This window comes from Xyrauchen texanus, chromosome 13 (genome assembly GCF_025860055.1).
Source record: "Xyrauchen texanus isolate HMW12.3.18 chromosome 13, RBS_HiC_50CHRs, whole genome shotgun sequence".
In the NCBI taxonomy this organism is placed as follows: domain Eukaryota; kingdom Metazoa; phylum Chordata; class Actinopteri; order Cypriniformes; family Catostomidae; genus Xyrauchen; species Xyrauchen texanus.
This window is the reverse complement of record NC_068288.1, coordinates 32,131,679-32,154,225: the sequence shown is the minus strand read 5'-3', so window position 1 is coordinate 32,154,225 and position 22,547 is coordinate 32,131,679. Positions and strand designations below refer to the sequence as shown.

The window sequence follows — 22,547 nt, the reverse complement described above, 5'->3', positions numbered from 1 at the left end:
GCAATAAAGGATACTCAGGCCGAAGCTCTGTGTGGAGCAGGTGTGTCGCTAAAGCGAGGACCCGTTCACCAACGAGTCCTCGTGAGGTGTAGAATGTCTGCCGGAACACTGCAGGGGAGCGGAGAGTCTTCTAAGCTTGCAAAGATTCCATCCAGTAGCTCGTGTATTTTGATGGTGACAAATGTAGAGGGCTTCTAAAATGAGAGATGATTCGCTGTGTTGAAGGAAGAAAATTCTGTTAGTGTTAGTGCGCCCGCATTTATACCAGACAGCTTTGCACATAAAAGTGCGGGGCTTAAATACCATAGCCAATTTTAGAAATGCCATTATTGTAGAAGGTTTTCAACTAGAACATGTAGAAGAACGCTCCCCAAAGCATCAGTTTAGTGACGCATGTCAAGTGAACTGAATCGTAAGGCAAATCCCCAGAGGTTTCACACCTGTACTTCATAGTTCATTACCTTTAATTAGAATTAAAGCAGTCCTAGGGACACCAGTCTTAAATGCACTCTTTAGTAAAGTAAATGCCACAAAGCTTTAGTTCTTTTTAAGGAATGACGAGTATGTCATATTTGGGGGATATGTCATGTTTTTTTTTCACCTCATTTTGATTTATCACTTACCATAGTTGCCATTTAACAAATGTTTTTCATTAAGCAATGTACATTATTCTAACTACATGAGCAGGCCCCTTGGAGCACCTTGGCATAAGTGTCTTGCTCGAGAGAAACTAACCAACCAGTTTCTGGGTCACATCATGGAGACCTGTATTACTGGCTCCTTAAATATTAAGCTCCAATTAGCCTATTGTGTAATTTTGACTAATAAAACAATTGTATTGATTATTTCACAGCTGGACTTCATTGATCCAGGTACAGGGTATACATTTTTTTGTGTGGCTACCACATGTTTCAGTGCCTCAAAGCTGATTTGCGCCAGTCTAAATGGAGAGCAGGGTTGGCCATTTGTCACAATTAATAATCTCAAAAAGATTATCATTAGGCAAGAAAAGAATCAATGGCCCAGTGTCTACTGCCCAATGCTGATCGTGTCATTTTTGATCAAGATAAAATGATACTCCTCAAACATCCTGTTTTATATTCCCGTTAGTTAGGTGGCAGGGGGAAGATCAGATTAAGAATCTATTAGAATCCAACTCGTGGGACTCATTAGGGGAGAAATTGTTCCGCTTACAAGTGCATTTTCTGCTTTAATTAGTAATACCTGCCAAAATTAAGTTATCACCCCCTTTTCAAAGTAGACATGGGAATAAACCAAGGTCTATGTGCATGTGTCTGGGTCTCTCTGTGTGTGCATACATGTTAACATGCTCATATTCTCATTTAATGCAATACATTTTACTGGTGTCAGAGTGTGTATGTGGGAGTTGTGTATGCAGCAATTTGAGCATAATTATGTATTTATGTATTTTTTATTTTATTTTCTCATGTCAGCTTTGTTGACATAGCATCAGCACTATCATAAAAGATATCTGCAAAAAGAAAGAATATTTTCAAAGAGAAGAAGATACGTTTTTTAATCAAATTCAAATGCTAACAAAGAACTACATTTCAATTACAAAGGCAGTTGCACAGATGAGTCATATGATGTGGATTTATAATTAGCAGAGTGTGTCTGTTATACAAGAGGTATAGCAATTAGCACTTTGATATGTGAGATTTTATCAGTGAGGTCTAATATTCATTGAGAAAGAGCAATCCGTTATCATTCCTATTAGTCTAAATGACAGTTTCTAGGCTGGTGCATGCAACCTTGGAAGTATGCAATTTGAATTCTTCCTTTTTTTTCTTTTTTTAAATATGCTGTAGCAGCAGGAAAATATCATCATGACAGTGCTGATTTACTGATGACACCAAAAGTGCATAAAAATTGTAAATCAGTTCCACACTTTTAAGAGCCCTCCAAACAAATCGGTCACTGGCAAAGAAACATTTACAATGTTGCTTGAAAAGCATTTTATTTTTTCAGAATATACAGCACAATTGAATTGATGGCACTGATTGATGGCTGTCAGAAGCTAACTATTCAAATCCTGACCCTTTGGATATGGAATATTGTCACAGGAAATGACATGTTTCTACCAAATATTCTGGTACCCTGACATTGTTCCCATCTCCCATCAGATATTTTTTAATCAATAAATTTTTACCTTTTCTGTGTTGCTCCTGATGGCGCATTGCACGAGCAACCTCAGAAACAAGTTTTCTGGTCCCATGTGGAACCAGAAGTCATTTTGTTCACATAATCATAAAGTGTGATTCAGAGGTTGCATTTTCCTACTTAGATTACATTTTATTCCACTGACAGTAAGGTTTATGGTTGGGTTAGGGTGTAAAGTTAATAAAATAGTAAGTCCTGTTGACTCTAGTACATAAATTAAAAATAATAATTATAAAATAATTCAATTAAAAACAACTTTTTGGCCATTCTGTAAACATTTCACCCAGAAACTGGCGCTCAAACAAGTCTATACATTCAACAAAACTTCCAGCTTCACCCACTGGGGGCAGAGGTTTGAATTTCGGTAAGTTCAGACCAATTTCAGCAACAGAACTTTCGAACTGCTGTCGCCGAATTCACAGTGAGGTCCGTCTGGGATTTTATGGCAACATGAGAAAACCATAAGAGGTCTATAGAGGTCAGATAGAAGGTTCTTAGAAGGTATTAATAAGAAAAACAGGATTATTGTATCTTGGCTTATAAAATAAAATAAACCACATTTAGATCTTATTTTATGAGGCCAGTGTTACAGAGGACCTTTGGATCTTGCAGAAAATAAAAAAAAAATCAACCATTAAGGACACTCTCTGGTTAAATATTTAGGAACAGTGGAGCTGTGGAGGTATATTGCAGGCGTGGCATTCACGTAAATGGATATATACGTATATGTGTGTGTGTGTGTGTGTGTGCTTTGCTGCACACATACAAACCACATACACATAGGTACAACATCCTTCAAATGACTGATGGGGAATTAATGAATCACGGCTGTTAATGAAGTGTTCATATGCATTCGCAGTGTATGATTTTAACAGCATCACCCCTACTACAACGCAGCCACTGATTAAGACACCATCTATTAAATCACCATCTATGTTTATGATGCCTAACCCATTATGGTAAATGTGGCCTGCATTAGACAGAAACATTACAGGTGGGGGAGGGTTTCTGGTATTTACAGCATGACATCTGAAATTAGATGTTTTTATTTGCAATGTTTGAGAAATGCAATGTTTATTTTGTTCCTCTAAACATATTCAATTTCTTACTGTTCTAGTCACAAACATTGGATCTATTCCTAACACTGCTCGAACACAAGAAAGTGGGTCAAAGTGTGTATTTAAAGGCGTAGTTCACCCCAAAATGAAAATTCAATGATTATTTACTTACTTGCATGTTGGTCGAAACCAGTATGGTCATAGGGATTAACTGCCTTAGTAATTATTCACTTTCATTGCATCTTCTTTCCATACAATGAAAGTGATAGCAATGTTATGATAGCAATCACAAGATGTTTAAGACACGAACACCTGAGTTTTAAAAAAGAAGGCATAACCACTTAATTGAAAGAGTAAAGTTTATTAAATTTCCTCATATTGTCCTCTGGACATTCACCCCTCATTTATCGAATTATTGAAACATATTCCATAAATAGCGATCTGGTGATTTGTGGGGTGGACTGTATAGCACAAAATCTCAAAACAGAAAATTAGAAAAAGAAAAAGAAGCGAAAGAAATGAGTCACACATCTGGATTGTGGGTTATATATGTACAACATACAATAGAAGATGCAAGAGAAGCGAGTAAAGTATTAATGAGCATCTACTGACACAATGTAACTGCAAAGCAACCTGTTAAAATGACATGTTAACAGCACACACAGAATATTATAAAGAGATATATAAATATATTTAGATGGTATGCAAGCATGAGTTGAATATACAACATTACTCTCTAATCAGACAGCAAGGTTTTCGGCCCTGAAAATTGGAAAGTGCTTATAAAGACTGCATGGTGGTAAAGAAGTCTTCAAAACAAAATTTAATACAATCAGTGTAGATCCTTTAAATGCAAACAATATCATGCTCTCTCAATATCAAGAAAAATCTGCTATTCAATCATTGTTGCTGTACACAAGGATATACTACAAATTATTTCAACAAATATGATGTGAATGCTGACAATCAGAAAAATACGAAATGCGGATCTATTTTTATGTTGTAAAGGGAGAACCTGAGACAAGTTGTTTATTGATGTCAACGTACAATTATATTTCATTCATCTTCATCTAAAATAACCCTCCCAAAAATGCATTCAGCCAAACAAGCATTGCAAATGGGCCATACGATGTTTGCATAAGGCCAACAATAATATCTTAATAAAATAATGACTGAAGCATTCTTAAAAAAAACAACAACAAACAAAAAAAAAAAAAAACAGGGAGAAACACATCTAAACCTTGCAATGAGTAATAATGAAAATCTACTATCTACATCCACAAAAAAAAAGAAAAAAAAGAAAAACAAAGCAACAAATCTGAAACAAAATATCAGAAATATTTGTCAATTTATGTTTTTATGTTTGATGATAGTATCTCATAATACTTATGCCAACATCATGGAAATCCTTTGCAGGGCCTGATTGAAATATTCCACATTTCTAATGTTTATTTATTTATTTTCTTGTTTTAATATAATTAAAATATGATGAGTGTACAATTATTTTCTTACCTTTATAAATGTACTGAAGCACTTTACATGATGATTGCAAAAGGTGGCATATAATCATATCAACCCAAGGCAGATGGAAATCAAGTTCCAAAAGCATATCATTACATGATTACATGATACAAACTTTGTCTAAATAAGATCATAACAGCAGAGTGTAAAGTTTAGTACAGCTTGTGTATAAGAAGCAAGCTCTGAAACAAAAGATGTAATTTGTACTACAGCCCTCATTATGTTGCATTTCCACAATATAATGCCCAATCAATAATAATCTCCCGTGCTCCGACAATAAAGATTTATTGGCATGAAACATTTGCAAATAGCATCTCTCAATATGAATAAGCAATACATAACTTTATATCCAGATTGTACAAATTAAAAACAGGTCTGAGTGCATCATGCGGAAGTCCTGTGGCTTCAAAAATTCAACAAATGTCTTGTTTGAGTACAATGTTTGAGTACACATGTGTGGGCATGGTCATTTGAGACAGCTAGTTTTAGTGCAGGTAGCATTCCATTGGATCCCTTGAGAACACTGCAAGGGATAACATTTATAAAATCCTTAATACTGTACATATGATGCACAAGTGTGTCCCTTAGAGCAAAAAGAAGTCTTATTTTTCCACTTGGCAACATGAAAAATGATTGTGAAGTGGGAAAAACCCATTGACATCTGAGGTCTAATTGATATAATACAGCCAGTAGATCAAGTTGAAAAGAGAAAAAGCAGCGGGAAATATTATCCGTGACCATCGATCAATGGAATTCACATCTGTGAGGTCGGGGATTTTGATTTTGAGCTGAGAGGAACGCCTGCGTAGCCGCGGTTTCTTGGACTGCGTGTTCCTGTCCAGACTGTGGCGGCCCATCTCAGGCCGTGCTGTGCTCTGCTTCCGATACTGGATCCCTGAGTTATCGAACACCATCGAAGTGGAATTTCGGGCCTCACTGATGCTAGTGGTGATCTCGTTCCCAGCCACCTCATTGTGAATCTCCAGGGTGGTCAGAAGGATATTTCCCTGGGAGTCCACCTGGAAGAAGAGGAAATCCTGGTTACCATATATGTCTTTTACAGATTACAAGATTTTTTTTTTAAGTCAAGTCAAGTCAATTTTATTTGTATAGCGCCTTTCACAACACACATCATTTCAAAGCAGCTTTACAGAAGATCAGCATTAACAGACAATAAAACTGTAATGTCTATAAAGTCGATGAATCATCATTGTGTAATTAGATAAAATACGATTCTTAACCGTATTCTTTTGGTCAGGGTGATACCATTGCATATTTTTAAGTACATTACCATGTAAATACCATGGTATATGAATATGGTAATCATTATATACCATGGTATATATTAAGTACTATCAGATACCATCATTTTACCACTGTATGGCCACAGTACTGTTTTTTTTATCATAAAAGAGAAGACATAGTGGTTATGAATATAAATTGGGATTCAAAATACACTTGTAAAAGTGTTTTTATCTGATTTAGTACAAATACAAATGAATACAAATTACATTATCAGCTTAACAACGTGAGAGAATTTTTTAATTGAAAAACCTACAAATATTTTTACAGGTTTAAATTACATTTTGAATCCCATATTTTCAATGTGGACTTTTGAACTGCACTATTTATAGAAAGTCTCCCACAGTGGGACTGGTGGTTAGATGAGCTATAATGGATGGGCTCACATGAAATACAGAAGTAATGTGGCTGAATGTGGCAACATGTAACCACTGCATTACAATCTTTACTGTAAGTCTTACAACAGAAATTAAAAATGAAATTTACAGTTTATAATAGACAGGGTTGTGTAGTAATGGAATACATGTAACATGATAACGTATTTAAAATACAAAATACAAGTAACTGTATTCCACTACAGTTACAAATTAAATCATTGGTAATTAGAATACAGTTACATTAAAAAAGTATTTTGATTACTAAAGAAATTACTTTGCATTTTATTGTCATTTGTTTAATTTAATATTTAGTGCTTTCAGATGGAAAACATTTAAACATATAAATGATGCGATCGAAAATGCATTTGAACAGCGGTGAAACACTTTCTTATGATGATACATTCATACGAGCAGACAGAGAAGTAAGTTTGAAGTTTGGAGCAGAAGAAATAGAAATAAGCCTTGTGTAAATTGTCAGCTTTACGCTAAGCTACAATGCTATTTCTAACCATTTACATGCACATGATACCAGTCACGATCCAATTTTTTTATCAAGAAAATTCTAATTGATCATAATTTCTTTTTTTCTATTAAGACCTTTGATATTTGGGCAAAAATCATATTTTTGATAATACTTTTTGTATTGTTTTCCTGTAAAAATATAAAAAAAAATCCTTAAAACAAGATCAATTAAATTGAAATCAACACTGCATAAGATATGTAGGTTTTTCAGGGAATGTATTTTTAACATGTGTAACATCAGTCTATTTAATAGAGCATATAGAAGTGAACAGTGCTAATTTTAAATTTCTAGTAAAAAAACAACTGATAAAATATATTTCCATCAATTCTAATCAGGGGTGTAAAGCAACAAATTCCAAAGACTCAAGTTCCTGTAATTGAGTAATTTTTCACAGGAAGTGTACTTTAAGTAGATAAAACAGTGGTAAAACACCCGAACATCCACTGCCACACCTAAAAGGCTTTTCGCACTGAAGAATACTAATTGCTTGACCGTTTCATATGAGTTTAGCCTGCTCAAGCCAGTCAAGAAATCAACATTAATTCTACCTCTAATTTGAAGAAACGAGGTAAAATTAATGTACCTGAATTTGGCCTGAATGTACCTAATTGGGCTGCTGTGAGAGATTTATGCAATATTAGCAATAGGGCTGGTCAATGAAATCTTGATATTGATAGAAAAAAGAAACTCTCAAAATCGAAAATACAATTTTGAGTAATTTTCTTTCCCCGTCTGTCGCTTACTCAACGTTGTGTCGAATGAAGCGACACTAGGGGGCTTTCTTGAAGGCCTCGGTTACCTCAGAACTTGAGAAAAGGCCAATGAGAAATTTGCAGATAGAATTTGCATGTCCCTCCCCCGGACATACGGGTAAAAAAGGAGGGAATCGTGTGTCTGTCCATTCAGAATTTTTCTTCGGAGCCGAGCAGTTGGTTGTTTGTTCAGCAAGCTAGTGTACCACTACTGTTCCACTTGCCTCTAAGAGCATTGTTGTTGGATCCATTACCAGTGGCTTTCTCCCTTCTCTGCATGCCAGTGCAGTCCACGCCCCTGAGCACTTTGACAGTGTAACCTTAAAGAGCAAATAGACCTGTAAAAGAGTATATTTCCTCTAAAAGAGTATACTCATTGGCGTTGAACGTCTTTTATAAAGTCAGGATGCTCTCTACAGTGCTGGTGTAGAACCGTATAAGGATGTGGTTGTTTATTCCAAACTTCCTCAGCCGTCTCAGGAAGAAGAGGCACTGGTGAGCCTTCTTCACAATGGCCTCAGTGTGGACGGACCATGTGAGTTCCACAGTGATGTGAACATGAAGCTGCTGACTCTCTCCACCGGTGCTCCACTAATGGTGATGGGGCTGTGTTCACAGTCTTTCTTCCTGAAGTCCACTACAAGCTCCTTGATCTTACTGACATTGAGGGAGAGGTTGTTCTCCTGACACCAGCATGTCAAAGTGTGCACCTCCTCTCTGTAGGCCGTTTCATCATTGTCAGTGATCAGACCTACCACCGTCGTATTGTCAGCAAACTTAATGCTGGCATTGGAGCTATGTGTTGCCACACAGTCATGTGTGTACAGGGAATACAGGAGTGGGCTGAGAACACAGCCATGCGGGGCTCCAGTGTTGTGGGTCAGTGATGAGGAGCTGTTGCTGCCCATTCTAACCACCTGACGTCTGCCTGACAGGAAGTCCATGATCCAGCGGAATAGTGAGCTGTTTAAGCCCAGTGCCCAGAGTTTCACGTTACGCTTGGAGGGCACTATGGTGTTGAATGCAGAGCTGTAGTCTACAAACAGCATTCTCACATATGTGTTCCTTTTTTCCAGGTGGGAGAGAGCAGTTTTTATTGTAGATGCAATGGCATCATCAGTGGAGCGGTTGTTGCGGTAAGCAAACTGCAGTGGGTGGGCAGCACAGTGAGGTGGGCAGCACAGAGCAGATGTAATCTCTGATTAGCCTCTTAAAGCATTTGCTGATGATGGGGGTCAGAGCAATAGGACGCCAGACATTTAAACAAGTGATTTTTGATTGCTTTGGTACAGGAACAGCGGTAGACTTATGAGACCGCTTCAGCACTGGCTTCAGACTCGAGTTCCGAGAGGGGCATGATGCTGCGGCACATACCATCTGTTCATCACCTCTTTCTGCCACCAGACATTCAACCCTTAGACAGACCTCTGTTTTTTGCGGACAGTCCGCCTACAGCAGGTGTCCAGACGCGTCGTGGTCACCACAGTGCATGTGCAACGGGCACGCAGCTGCTGGCTCCTGGACAGGACCGTGCCTACGTTGGAATGTCAACTGCCTAGAGTTGTTGGCTGTACTTCCGCTGATCCAGCCCGCTCTGGTACTCCCTAATGGAGGCTTCCCTTGGGACAAATGCGCTGGCACACAGCTGGCCCCGGGGGGCTGCGCAAAAGTGCATTTCCCCCAGTGAGCCTTCTTGCACAGGTGCTGTGCAAGGCCAGGGAGGATGAGGAACAAGTTACCCTAGTGGCCCCCTACTGGCCCACTCGGACTTGGTTCTCGGATCTTACGCTCCTCGAGACAGCACCGCCCTGGCAAATTCCCCTGAGAAGGGACCTTCTTTCTCAGGGACGGTGCACCACCTGACATCCACGTCCAGACCTCTGGAACCTCCATGTCTGGCCGCTGTCGTAGACATGATCAACCAAGCCAGAGCTCCCTCTACCAGGCAGTTTTACGCCCGAAGTGCTGCTTGTTCGTGAATTGGTGTTCTTCCTGATCTGAAGACCCGCAGAGATGTGCAGTCAGGTCAGTGCTCTCATGTCTGCAAAAGAGGCTGGAGGGGAGACTGTCCCTCTCCACCTTGAAAGTTTATGTAGCCGCTATGTCGGCTCACCACAATGCAGTGGACTGCAAGTTCTTAGGGAAGGTTCCTCAGAGGCGCCCAGAGGCTGAACCTTCCCAGGCCATGCCTGTTCCCCTCATGGGATCTCTCCATGGTCCTTTCGGTCCTTCAGAGAACTCCCTTCGAGCTGCTAGAGTCAGTCGAGCTTAGAGCCCTCTCCTTGAAAACGGCCCTCCTGATTGCGCTAGCATCCATCAAGAGGGTTGGGGACCTGCGAGCATTCTCTGCCAGCGACCCTTGCCTGGAGTCCGGTCCGGCAGATGCTCACATCATCCTAAGACCTCGACCAGGCTACACGCCCAAGGTTCCTATGACTCCCTCAGAGGTAGTGACCCTGCAAGCGAAGCTGCCCCAAGAGGAGGCAGACCCAGCCTTATTGTTGCTGTGTCCAGTACGTGCTTTGCGTACCTATGTGGACCGCACACAGTGCTTTAGATGTTCTGAGCAGCTCTTGGTTTGCTGTGGCAGGCCGTGTCTGCCCCCTTGCGAGTTCAAGCACACTCTACGAGCAGTGTAGCATTCTTGTGGGCACTGGCCAATGGCACCTCCCTAGCAGACATCTGCGGAGCGGTGGGCAGGGCAACACCCAATACCTTTATGAGATTCTACAATCTCAGGGTTGAGTTAGTCTCGTCCCGTATTTTCTCAGGTCTGAGCACGTAGAACTCAGTAATGCGAATGGCTGACCGGGTGTTCCGCTTGCACATAGCGCCCTCCCCCCCCCCCACTGAGGCGATCACGTGGGCTCTTTCTCCCAGGAGAGTCCACTAGGCTCGCGCTCCATGGATGTCTTTCCTCCCTAGCCCTCTGGTCCACAAAATCAGCGGAGGAATTCCCGACCATACCCACTACGGGTACTAACTACTCTGTACTGGAATAGGTACTCAACAGGGTTTGGCCATCACGGATTAATCCCCCTTTTCCGTGGTTCTGTCCACATGCCGGCGGACCCGCGTCTCCCTTGGGCAGTCCCCTCTGCCCCCCGGTCGCTGTGTTTTTAGCAACTCCTCCCTTGGTAGGTAGGATCTACCACTGCGCCACTTCCACATGTGGCCTGAAAACCAACCTGCCTGAGCAGGATGTGGTCTCCACGGGGTCTTTTCCCCCTGAAAGAATAGGAGTTGGAAAAGAATGCCTTCCCCAATGCGTGTTATAGTGTTAAATGGCCCCAGCCACTTTAACTCTATGCGAGATACATAGAGATAGAAAAGGTGTGGCTGGCATGGCCTGCTCCCATGCTTTACATGTCGTTTGTCCCCCCTCCTTTGGGGATGCCGGGAACCTAAAAAGTTTACGACGTTTTTATGGGGCGCTAGGGAAGGGTACTTGCAGTCTGACGCAGCCTGCTGCTTTGGCACGCAACTGCCTGCCTGCACCTGCATCAGCAGTTCACGTACACGGTTCAACGCATGGCGTGATGGAATAGGGACCCCTAGTGTCACTTCATTCGACACAACGTCGAGTGAGCAACAGACGGGGAACGTCTAGGTTACTATTGTAACCCCCGTTCCCTGATGGAGGGAAGGAGACGTTGTGTCCCCACTGTAATGGCCGAACCTCATTCTCGGCTCCTCAGTGCAAAACCTCAATGGACAGACGCACAATTCCCTCCTTTTATACCCGTATGTCCGGGGGAGGGACATTCAAATTCTGTCTGCCAATTTCTCATTGGCCTTTTCTCAAGTTCAGAGGTAACCGAGGCCTTCAAAAAAGACCCCTAGTGTGGCTTCATTCGACACAATATCTTGTTCCTCCATCAGGGAACGGAGGTTACAATAATAACCTAGACTATATTTAGCCTATGTTCTACATCTAGACTAAGATTGCTCATTACATTGGTCGCAATGGCAAGATGGTTACTGGTTTGACTGGCAGGCAGCCTATGTATGTGCACTGCGCTTTATGCGTGTGTGCTCCGCTAATGTGCATATGTGACTAAACATAAAATATACTTAAAAAACGTCACCAGTCAGATATGTCTGTCTAAAGTGAACATAAACAGTGGGACAAAATTAAGTGGATTTGTATCAAAATATCGAACTTGAAGTGTAACTGCAACCCAACAGACCTGCCATTGTTTAGAATGCCATTACTAGGCTATTAATCAAACAAAAATAAAAAATAAAATACTCAATGATCTTGGCTGAATAACATTAGTAGCTTTAAAATGTACACATGTATTACAATAAAACTGTATATTTTATTAATAATATTCTAACATTTTTATTTGTATTGGAGGAGGTTACCCCATGTGACTCTACCCTCCCTAGCAATCGGGCCAATTGGTTGCTTAAGAGACCTGGCTGGAGTCACTAAATGCGGAACAATGTATCCCCCCCATGTGTTACTTAAAGCCCAATGTGGCCCCTGTATCAAAAAACGTTGCCTTTCCCTGCTCTAGTACCTCCTCTATTGTGAGGGACTCAACATGCCATGTCTTTTCTGCTTTTTAAGCATTTTTTGCATTAAGGGCAATTAGACCCTACACATAAACTGATTTTAATGTAATTGCGTCATACATTATGATTTAAAATGGTGATCATTGTTTTCAAAATAAAATGTTCATCTTTTCATCTCTTTTATTATGTCTCCCTGTTACTTTTTGGAACCAGACACATGTAGTTTTCTTCATTACAGAAAAGGCTAGGCTATATTTTTCATTCTTTTTGACAAACCTTAAAATGGGATATTAAATATTTTGAACATTTTGAAATTGCAGCATACAGTGTTTATTATAACGAAACATAGATTTTGCATCTCAATCGTCAACACTAATTATAACTACTTTAAATGAGCTACTCTTTTATTCTTACTTGAGTGGTTTTTAGGACAGGTACTCAACTCACACAAAAAGTTTTGGGAAGTAACAGTACTTTTACTTGAGTACGATTTTTCAGTACTCTTTACACCCCGATGCTAAAGCATGAACGTAGTAACAGTTTTATGGTCGAAACAATACATTAAAGTTGTCCAATTGTTATTGTCTCAAATTGTTGGGCTGTAAACTTTTAGATTGCTGAGGATGCAAATTATATTTAGGTTATACTGTAAATGTCTTTGTTTCGTTAATGAGCTTACTTATGGCCACTGTAAATAAGAATAGGCAAGTTGGTAACTACATAAGGATCATTTTATGCATGCTTGTAAAAAGATAATTCTACATGGTGGTACTGGAGATGCAAAACTGTAATTGTGAGTGACATGTGAACATAAACTAAGCAATACATTTCTTATGTTCTTATTTTTATCAATCCAAAGAAAGATCTAAACACAGTGTGTGAATGATAAGGCACAAACACAAAACACATTTTTTTGTGGCAACAGAAAAAATAACTGTCATTTTAAACTGTTTATTTAAATAAAACGAAACTGTTTATTTACTATTGTACTAAAAATTAATCAAATTAGAATATGTACCATGACACAAGGGGGCTACTAGGGGCTACTTTTTTTTTTTTTTTACAGATTCCTTAAAACAAACATATTGAAATAATCAGTTTGGAAAAAGTAAAAGTAAAAAAAAATAAAAAATAAGAATGCTAATTGACAGAATAACCGTTATTGGTATTCCTCTGAACAATATCAACAAGATTATTTCTCAAGAGGAGGCCCCTCCATAAGATTAATTGTTTATTTAATATCACCTCTGAGTCTCTGCAGTAATAAACAATTCAGAAATGCATTCTATCAGAAATATCATTAAAGCTCAAGCGTATTATAATCTTGATCAGTGTTTGTGATGTCAGATGAGAGAACAACAATAGAACACGAGCATGGTATAGTATGGTATGAGATAATTGGCTAGTGTATTGAACCAGTATGTCTGACAGGCATGTAAGTATATGGAATTATGATAATATTGCTGATCTTTTAACTGGATCAGAAATCACATATCGCATACTGAGAAAATAGTAGGAAGGTACAAATGCATTATGGGACAAGGCAACTCCATCACCAATACACAAAATGTATGGCAAGACAGGCTTGAGCATGTATTCTATACTAAATAAGAGGGAAAGTATTTATCGGAAAAGTGGCTGGAGAAGATCTGGAGGAAGCTTGAAAATGTTGACACAACAGTCAGCAATAAATACACTCACCCCTCGTGAGTGACGGTGGCCTTGTACCTGATTGGACTGTTTAACGGATGATGGCTTGCAATTGCCTCCTTCCTGAACAGACTGGTCAGAAAAACACAAACAAAAGTTTCTCTTCATCTGAGCTTCAACTCAAAGATTTTACCTCAGAATAAATCTCAACTTTAGCCTAAAAGTGTACCGAATATGCATTCAACAAAACATCTAATTACAGAACATTATTTTTATTGATTAATTATTCACATACAAATGTGGCCATATTTCTAACACAATATTCCTGGGTTAAGCACATGAGGGAAAACAGTGTGACCCCAGAGACTTCAAATCTTTTATAGTATGTCTATCGACATTCATTAGGACAGGGAGAGCAATAGCGAGAAATAATGGTATCTTTGCTGCATTTTATTTGTTTAAGAAACATCCTTATTATTATCTGACTGTAAATTCTAAGTATCACCTACATAACTTAATAGCTCTTGTCTTAATATTTAAGAGCTTTGTTCTCCCACAATTAGGTAGTGTCTGCAAGAAATACATTTTATCTTAAGTTAATTTTATAATTTAATCTATGATGATCCAAGGCAGCTACAGTGGCTCTGGGCGGTTAACCGCAATATTTGCATTAGCGAAAGACATAACACATCATTAACAAAAACCTTTCGGGAAAAGCCACAATTCTGAAAACAGTTACACACTTAGCACACCAAAACACAATGTGATTGGTCAACAAAAAAGCACCATAAACTGAAATTACATACAGTACACACAGAACCACACGGAAATGGCAACATTCAAAAGAATGAAAACAAAAACAAAACAAACCACCCCCACCCCCCACCCACCAAAAAAATAAATAAAAACAAATAAACAAAAACACAGAAATCTTTATATTTAGACTTTTAAAAATAGTACTTATAGATATATTTTTCATTAAAACTAGTCTGTTGCGTGTAAATAAAATTAATCATTTTATTTTTTGTTTCATATATTTATGCCAAACATTCTTGCAGTTGCTTTTTAATTTTAATTGTACTGTTTGCTAAAAGACAAGAATAAAGTGTTTTCTAAAAGATATGAATCTTTAGAATCTTGCATTATAGCTGCCGATTTCTGCCAAATGGACAAACATTATTATAGAGAGCTTTAAAATTCTTAACATTAAGAATGTTATTAATATATGATCCCAAAAAAAACTTGTTTTTATTTTTTCATTTTTTCAAGTTAGGGATAATTTGTAATGGTGTGGTGCAGTGTCAGCAGGTTTCTAATTCTTGGCTTATGTTTAATTTTGCCAGTTGTAAACCAAACCAATTCCACACTGTATCTCCCCTAATTGCCTAGATCACTTCTCTTACTAAATTCTGTATTTCAGCACATTTCTTTAATGCTATTGTGTTTTCAGCAAATGCTGTTACTTATTTTTGAGGAATGTATGCATTTCATTTTGTATTCAACATTTTCATAAATGTTTAACTTTAGTTAATATTCCTATAGTTGTCTAACAGTGTCAAGCCTCCAAAGGACCACTGTAACAATATTTTCTGTGCAACTGTAAATACGAACATAAAAAAACACACATACTAATTTTTTAGATCACAATAGAGCTATTTACTGCAGTGACACTATAATAGATAAAAAAATCCTTTACCTTGTTGCCGTCGTATTTGTTGCGGTCGTTGTTTACTTTCTCAGCTTTCTCAGCCAATTTCTTCTGCATCTGAGGGCCTCGTCCAAAGAAAATGTAGTTGACAAAAGCATATTCCAGCAAAGCCAAGAAGACAAAGACGAAGCAGCCCATCAGATACATGTCTATGGCTTTGACATATGGGATCTTCGGAAGTGTTTCTCTCAAATGGGTGTTGATGGTGGTCATGGTCAGCACAGTTGTGATACCTGTGGAATTTAAGCAATTGTTTTTCATTTAAATTTCATGCAGATCAACTGTGGCACTTGAATCATGGCTATGCAAATTGAATTTAAGCTGTCCAATGCCAACATCTATCTGTACAATGAAAGTCTTTGCCTTCCCAAGAATGAACATACTGTTAGAATTTACTCACGTCTTTTCTAACCAGAATTACTTTCTTTCTTCCATGGAACACAATAGAAAAGTAAATGAAAACTCCATGCTCTTTTTTTATACAATTAAAATGAATGTGGACTGAAGTTTTAAAGCTTCAAAAAGGACAAAAAAGCATCATAAAGGCATCATAAAAGTGGTCCTTACAACTCCACAACGTGCACAATGTGCTTTATTCCAAGGCTTCTGAATCCATACTGTAATGTATGTTAGCTTTGTGTGAGGAAAGGCCAAAATTTAAGTCATTATTCACCATTAATTGTTATCTCTGTTAACCACTGTGGAAGGATCATTGTGTTCATCTGAACTAAAGAACCGAATCAGTTCTAGTTAAGAATGATTCAATCAGACCAGTTTTGAAAACCAAAGATTTGACTCGTTCACGATTCAGACATTGCTACTTCTCTCATGAACTCTTGTGAACATGCTAAGGAGAGCTAAGGGGGACAAAACTGTCAGTAAATACTAACTTAAAATTTGGTCTGTATGATCATACAGCTTCAGAAGACTTGGAATGAAATGCACAAGATGTATGGACCCCTTTTTATGGTGCTTTTGTATCCTTTTTAAGCTTCATTGATGTTGTATGGAAAACAAATAAGATCATTTGGGGTTTGGAACAACATGTAAATGATTACATAATGTTCATGTTTGCGTGAACTATTCCTTTAAGTTTACACAGAAAGTTGGTCTGAAAGTATAAGCTCTTGGAAGGGAGAACATATAGAGACTGAAATTTCAGACAAGGACTCAGCCAGGAAGAAACTGCTCTCTTCTGACACCTCTGTTCTAACGCCCACCATGAATCTGGACTCTGAGAATGGGTGCTACAGATTGAATGCTGTCACAATGTTTAAAATGCCAGATCAGAGCCCTGCTTAGTAAACGGAATTACACAACCACAGCACCGTCAAATCTAGTCAGGAATAATCCACTTATGATGGCAGAAACACAGTTAACTTCATAATTCAATTAAATATTAAATATAATGCTGTTTTTTCCCCATAGCTGATAGCCCCAAGAACTTTAATTGGAACCTTACTGCACCCTTTTGTATATTACGCATTATGCGAGCACTGACCTAATTAGCTGATTATATTGGATTCATTTGTTCTGAGGCCAGATCTGAGAAAGTGGGAATAACATACAGTATATAAAACAGCATGGCTGATCAACAAACTTGGCTACAGCTGAAGAGAACACCCCAGCACTGTTTTCCCATCTATCCTGCTGCTTCCCCTAATGCTCATTATCTCCCCCAAATGTTATTCATTTTAAATTATTAGAATGTCTTTTCTTTATAGTTTAAATTATATAAACTGTATGCTTGAAAAAAAAAAAATGTATAATAATTTTTATGAATTTAGATATTTGATTCTATGCTCTGATCCTCTATTCTGTTTATACTGTGAGTCAATCCGAGTCAGTGGCACTGAGAGTTCAAAGAGAAGCAATACTCCAACTACTCGAACACCCACTCTGAAATGTACAAACACACACACAAAAACACACACTCACAGAAAATAACACAATCATACTGCTCAAACACCCACTCTATAAGATGTCTCCATTCTTTCTTTGTAGACATTGAAGGAAGACATTGGGCGACATCTTGATGTTTTTTTTTATCACTGCTTTCAAGAGATTTCCTCAAGAATTAAAAAAAATCACTATCAGTATGCGAAAAATATGAAATCCAATGTTAGACATTACATTTAGCATGTTTTGACAGTTTAATTTGAGGTTGCCATAACCATATATGGTTCAACCATTCAGTTCATTGTGAATAATTTTCTTGTTTTGCCCTGCTTGTTTAGTATTTCTTCCTTTCTGCAAAATTTTGAGTGAGGAACAAAGTCACTGTTTTTGACTGACCGGACTGTGGCATCATCGTCCCATGTCTGTCTTGTGTTTCTGTGTCTGTCTTTGTGTGAGCACACAATTTCGGTTGTATTCCCTGCTGTGCACTCTTTGGTCCATCTTATTTCATGTCTGGAGTATGGTGTCTGGGTTCCGACTTCATGTCTGGTTTTGTTTCAGTCTGTGTCGGGATCCGGACATTCGTGCTCCATGTCTGTCTGTTATTGACATGGGTGCATCGCGCTTATGTCATTTTGGCAGCATGTACTTGCGTCAATAGTTTATGTCTGTCTCTCACGAACACGGCTGCGCCTCGTGTCACGCTCACGTCACATGCTGTCTTCTCGTTGTGCTTAGGTTCATTAATTTTGGTCTAATATTTTGGGTTTGTGTGTGGCCGAACTCTCGCACAGGTGTCCTGTCTTGTTTTTGTCGCCTGTTGCATGCATCGCGTGGCGTTTGCCTCTCAATGTACGCACAGGTTTCGTTTAGTGTGAGAATGCGTAGCATCGTTTTGTTTGCCATTGCTACGCATTCTCTTGTCTTGTTTGTCGGTTGACATGGCCGTATATTGCCTTATTGTCTTGGCAATGTGTGCTCATGCCATTCGCTGTTTTGTTGTCTTATGAGAGCACATGGCTTTGTTTTGTTTCCATATCTCCGCATGTCACTCTACGTAATACCCCGCCACCTTGATTGCTCATTATTAGTTTATTAGTCACACCTGTCCTGTCTTGTTAACCTGTTGATTTCTCTCCCTATTTTAGTCTCCTCGTGTTTGCTGTTCAGAGCCAGTTCGTCTTGTTTTCCAGTCGGTCTAGTTGGTTGGTCATGTTTATTGTATGTTTGGTCCTCTTCACGATCACTGCCCTGTTTGGTACGGTCGTTCTGGATGTCCTGTTTCCCCTGCACCAGCCTGGATTACTTTTTTCACGTTTATTGTCTTTCCCCATTGTGGGAGTTTGTGTTTGTATTTGGGTCCTGCCTCTGCTTCCCGTGACAGAATATAGTTTGAGTTATGGGTAAACCATTACTCCAATTGTAGCTTTGCATATAGCATGGTAAATCTATTGGATTTATAAAAATTTTTTGTAGTATGTTGGCTTTTCGTAGAAATAACAATGGTATATGAATATGGCAATCATTCAGTTCCATGGTATATCTACAATTACCATAGTATTACCATCTGATACCATACAGAATCTCTAAGATCAGTCATATTTGTGAACGAATCATTCAGGGGTGCATTTCCCAAAAGCATCGTTAGCCAACTATGGTCACCATTTTTACCATCATAGTTACCATCAACGATTTGGAGTTTCCAAATCAAAAGCTAGTGTGAGGTTGGAACTACAGCTCTTTACCCATGGTTAGAAGAATGGTTCCTTATTAATTTGCTGTGTGGACATCATTTCACATCATTGAGTCTTCTATATCTTTCATTCCAGATATATCTATTTTGTCAGGACATTGACCACGTTTGCATGCATTTAAGAAAATACAATTTTCTAGGGTTTTGCAGAGAGTGGCTGTAACAAGGTTTAAAATGGGCGAGTCCTCCGACCACTGGTGGATGGAACGCCCCTCTGTCTTCTGGTGGCCGGTAGCGAGTCCCTCCGCCCCTGGCAGCGGCTCCACTACTCCAGGTGGCCGGCAGCGAGCCCCTCCTCCCATAGTTGTGATTAGCTAGTTAGTTTCTACAATGACGCATCATACTACACTCACCTAAAGGATTATTAGGAACACCTGTTCAATTTCTCATTAATGCAATTATCTAATCAACCAATCACATGGTAGTTGCTTCAATACAATTAGGGGTGTGGTCCTGGTCAAGACAATTTCCTGAACTCCAAACTGAATGTCAGAATGGGAAAGAGAGGTGATTTAAGCAATTTTGAGCGTGGCATGGTTGTTGGTGCCAGACGGGCCGGTCTGAGTATTTCACAATCTGCTCAGTTACTGGGATTTTCACGCACAATCATTTCTAGGGTTTACAAAGAATGGTGTGAAAAGGGAAAAACATCCAGTATGCGGCAGTCCTGTGGGTGAAAATGCCTTGTTGATGCTAGAGGTCAGAGGAGAATGGGCCGACTGATTCAAGCTGATAGAAGAGCGACTTTGCCTGAAATAACCACTCGTTACAACCGAGGTATGCAGCAAAGCATTTGTGAAGCCACAACACACACGACCTTGAGGCGGATGGGCTACAACAGCAGAAGACCCCACCGGGTACCACTCATCTCCACTACAAATAGGAAAAAGAGGCTACAATTTGCAAGAGCTCACCAAAATTGGACAGTTGAAGACTGGAAAAATTTTGCCTGGTCTGATGAGTCTCAATTTCTGTTGAGACATTCAGATGGTAGAGTCAGAATTTGACGTAAACAGAATGAGAACATGGATCCATCATGCCTTGTTACCACTGTGCAGGCTGGTGGTGGTGGTGTAATGGTGTGGGGGATGTTTTCTTGGCACACTTTAGGCCCCTTAGTGCCAATTGGGCATCGTTTAAATGTCACGGCCTACCTGAGCATTGTTTCTGACCATGTCCATCCCTTTATGGCCACCATGTACCCATCCTCTGATGGCTACTTCCAGCAGGATAATGCACCATGTCACAAAGCTCGAATCATTTCAAATTGGTTTCTTGAACATGACAATGAGTTCACTGTACTAAAATGGCCCCCACAGTCACCAGATCTCAACCCAATAGAGCATCTTTGGGATGTGGTGGAACGGGAGCTTCGTGCCCTGGATGTGCATCCCACAAATCTCCATCAACTGCAAGATGCTATCCTATCAATATGGGCCAACATTTCTAAAGAATGCTTTCGGCACCTTGTTGAATGAATGCCACGTAGAATTAAGGCAGTTCTGAAGGCGAAAGGGGGTCAAACACAGTATTAGTATGGTGTTCCTAATAATCCTTTAGGTGAGTGTATGTTGCTTATGCAGTGAGTTACGTCATTGAATGGGAAACGCGCCCCAGATTGGTTTTGTGAATGGATGACTTAAACATTTGACTTATACACATAATAACATATAATAGTCTTTATAATAATTTATTCTATGTCTGACACAATGCCATCGCATGGCTTCAGAGTCTTAGAATTTGTATTGTTGCTTTTGGATCCTTTTGAAGTTTCACCGTAATTGTAGGGAAAAGAGCATGAAAAGCAGTTTTCAGATGTAATAATTTTGTATTTTATTTAATAAAGAAAGTCATATGGGTTAGGATGAAATAATGACAAAATCATCTATTCATCTTCTGCATTACAAGCATCAGCTCTTGATTAACACTTCTTGAAACAGCAGGTTTGTTGCTGACTCTGCTGTAACTGTTGTAGGACATATACGTGCCTATTCCTGACTGGAGCAAGAAAACAAAGCAGTCAACATTGCTTTTGCTCTGCAATGAACTGACCTCTTTTAAACAAACTCAGACCCAAGGGTAAATCAGATATGAGTTAATTTCTCAAATGAACAGCCAACTTCCTCCTCAAATCACATCTCACACCTATAAGAGCTCTCAGAAGATTAAAAGAGGTGATGAGCATACACCCTGACAATGTTATGACAAGCCTGATCTTAGCTCAGATCTTGGGCATTAGAGTTGCAGTCTGTTACTTTGGGCTTTTCCACTAATTAAAGTGTAATAAGTGCAGGGCAGCGTGCTTTACAGGTGACCATGTCTCCATCACATTCACACTCCCTAAGGAAAGTGATTACCTCATTAACGAGAAAGAGGACTTGTCTACTGCCTGCAAAGCAGGCATGTCCTAGTTTCTACCCTGAGCAGCTGCACATTAACATTTAAAGTTACATTTAGCAAAATGATTGGAATTACAATCCATGAACTTTGCAACCATGACTTTGACTCTCCAGAACATGTCAGACAGTGGATTTTTAAAAGAATTTATATGTTTTTCATTTTGTCCCTCCACTCCTGGCTATTTAAATGGCTTTAATAATTCAGAGCGGGTGTTCAACCTAATGCTGCAGTGAGCAGGTTTCAACGCTGAACAAAGTGATTTCAGTGCAAGATTATGATGTGAATTTTCTACTTCCTCGATTTTGGCTGACATACAGTCATGCATATTTCATAATAAGTTTTCAATTATTTTATTTATGGACTTTTTGCTTAGGATGGTTTAGAGTTTGCACATAGTTTTTTTTTCCCATGTGAAAAGATTTAATTGAAATTGTTTCCAATTCTGTCATAATTTGTTCACCCTAATGTTGTTCTAAATTTGTATGACTTTCTTCTTTGATGGAGCACAAATAGAGAAGTTAGGCAGAATGTTAGCGACTGACAACCCCAGTCACCATTCATGTTCATTGTGTGGGAAAAAGAGAAATGTCAACATTGTATCCTCTTGCGGTCCATGAAGAAAGAAAATCATACAGGTTTGGAACAATATGAGGGTGAGTAAATGACAGAATAAAAAGATATTGTGACCTATACCTTTAAATATCAATTTTGTCTCAAATGTTTCTCTTAAAATTATTTCAAATAAATATAAGGACACAAATTAGAAGAATTTTGACACCAAACAAGTAGCAATAAAATGCATGTAGCCAGCATAGACCAAATAACTTGGTTATTGTCAAATTTTGATGTTTGATTGAAGAATCTGGTGTCTTGGCAACCTGAACCTTTGAGTCATTATTAAG

The 22,547-nt window shown here is 39.0% G+C and overlaps 1 protein-coding gene across 4 annotated transcripts in view; it reads right to left on the bottom strand.

Annotated features, from left to right (window-relative positions):
* Positions 1 to 3,612: 3,612 nt before the first annotated feature.
* gabrb3 (gamma-aminobutyric acid type A receptor subunit beta3) overlaps positions 3,613 to 22,547 on the bottom strand; it is a 112,394-nt gene continuing 93,459 nt past the window's right edge. For 2 of the 4 annotated variants that reach the window (XM_052140704.1, XM_052140706.1), the window contains 3 exons: positions 15,582 to 15,826; positions 13,937 to 14,017; positions 3,613 to 5,779 (listed from right to left, as the gene is read on the bottom strand). In XM_052140704.1, coding sequence (XP_051996664.1) covers positions 5,429 to 5,779; positions 13,937 to 14,017; positions 15,582 to 15,826 — 677 coding nt within the window. In that variant the 3' untranslated portion in view covers positions 3,613 to 5,428. The remainder of the gene's footprint in view (positions 5,780 to 13,936; positions 14,018 to 15,581; positions 15,827 to 22,547) is intronic. The other 2 variants (XM_052140707.1, XM_052140708.1) reach the window with 1 other exon arrangement.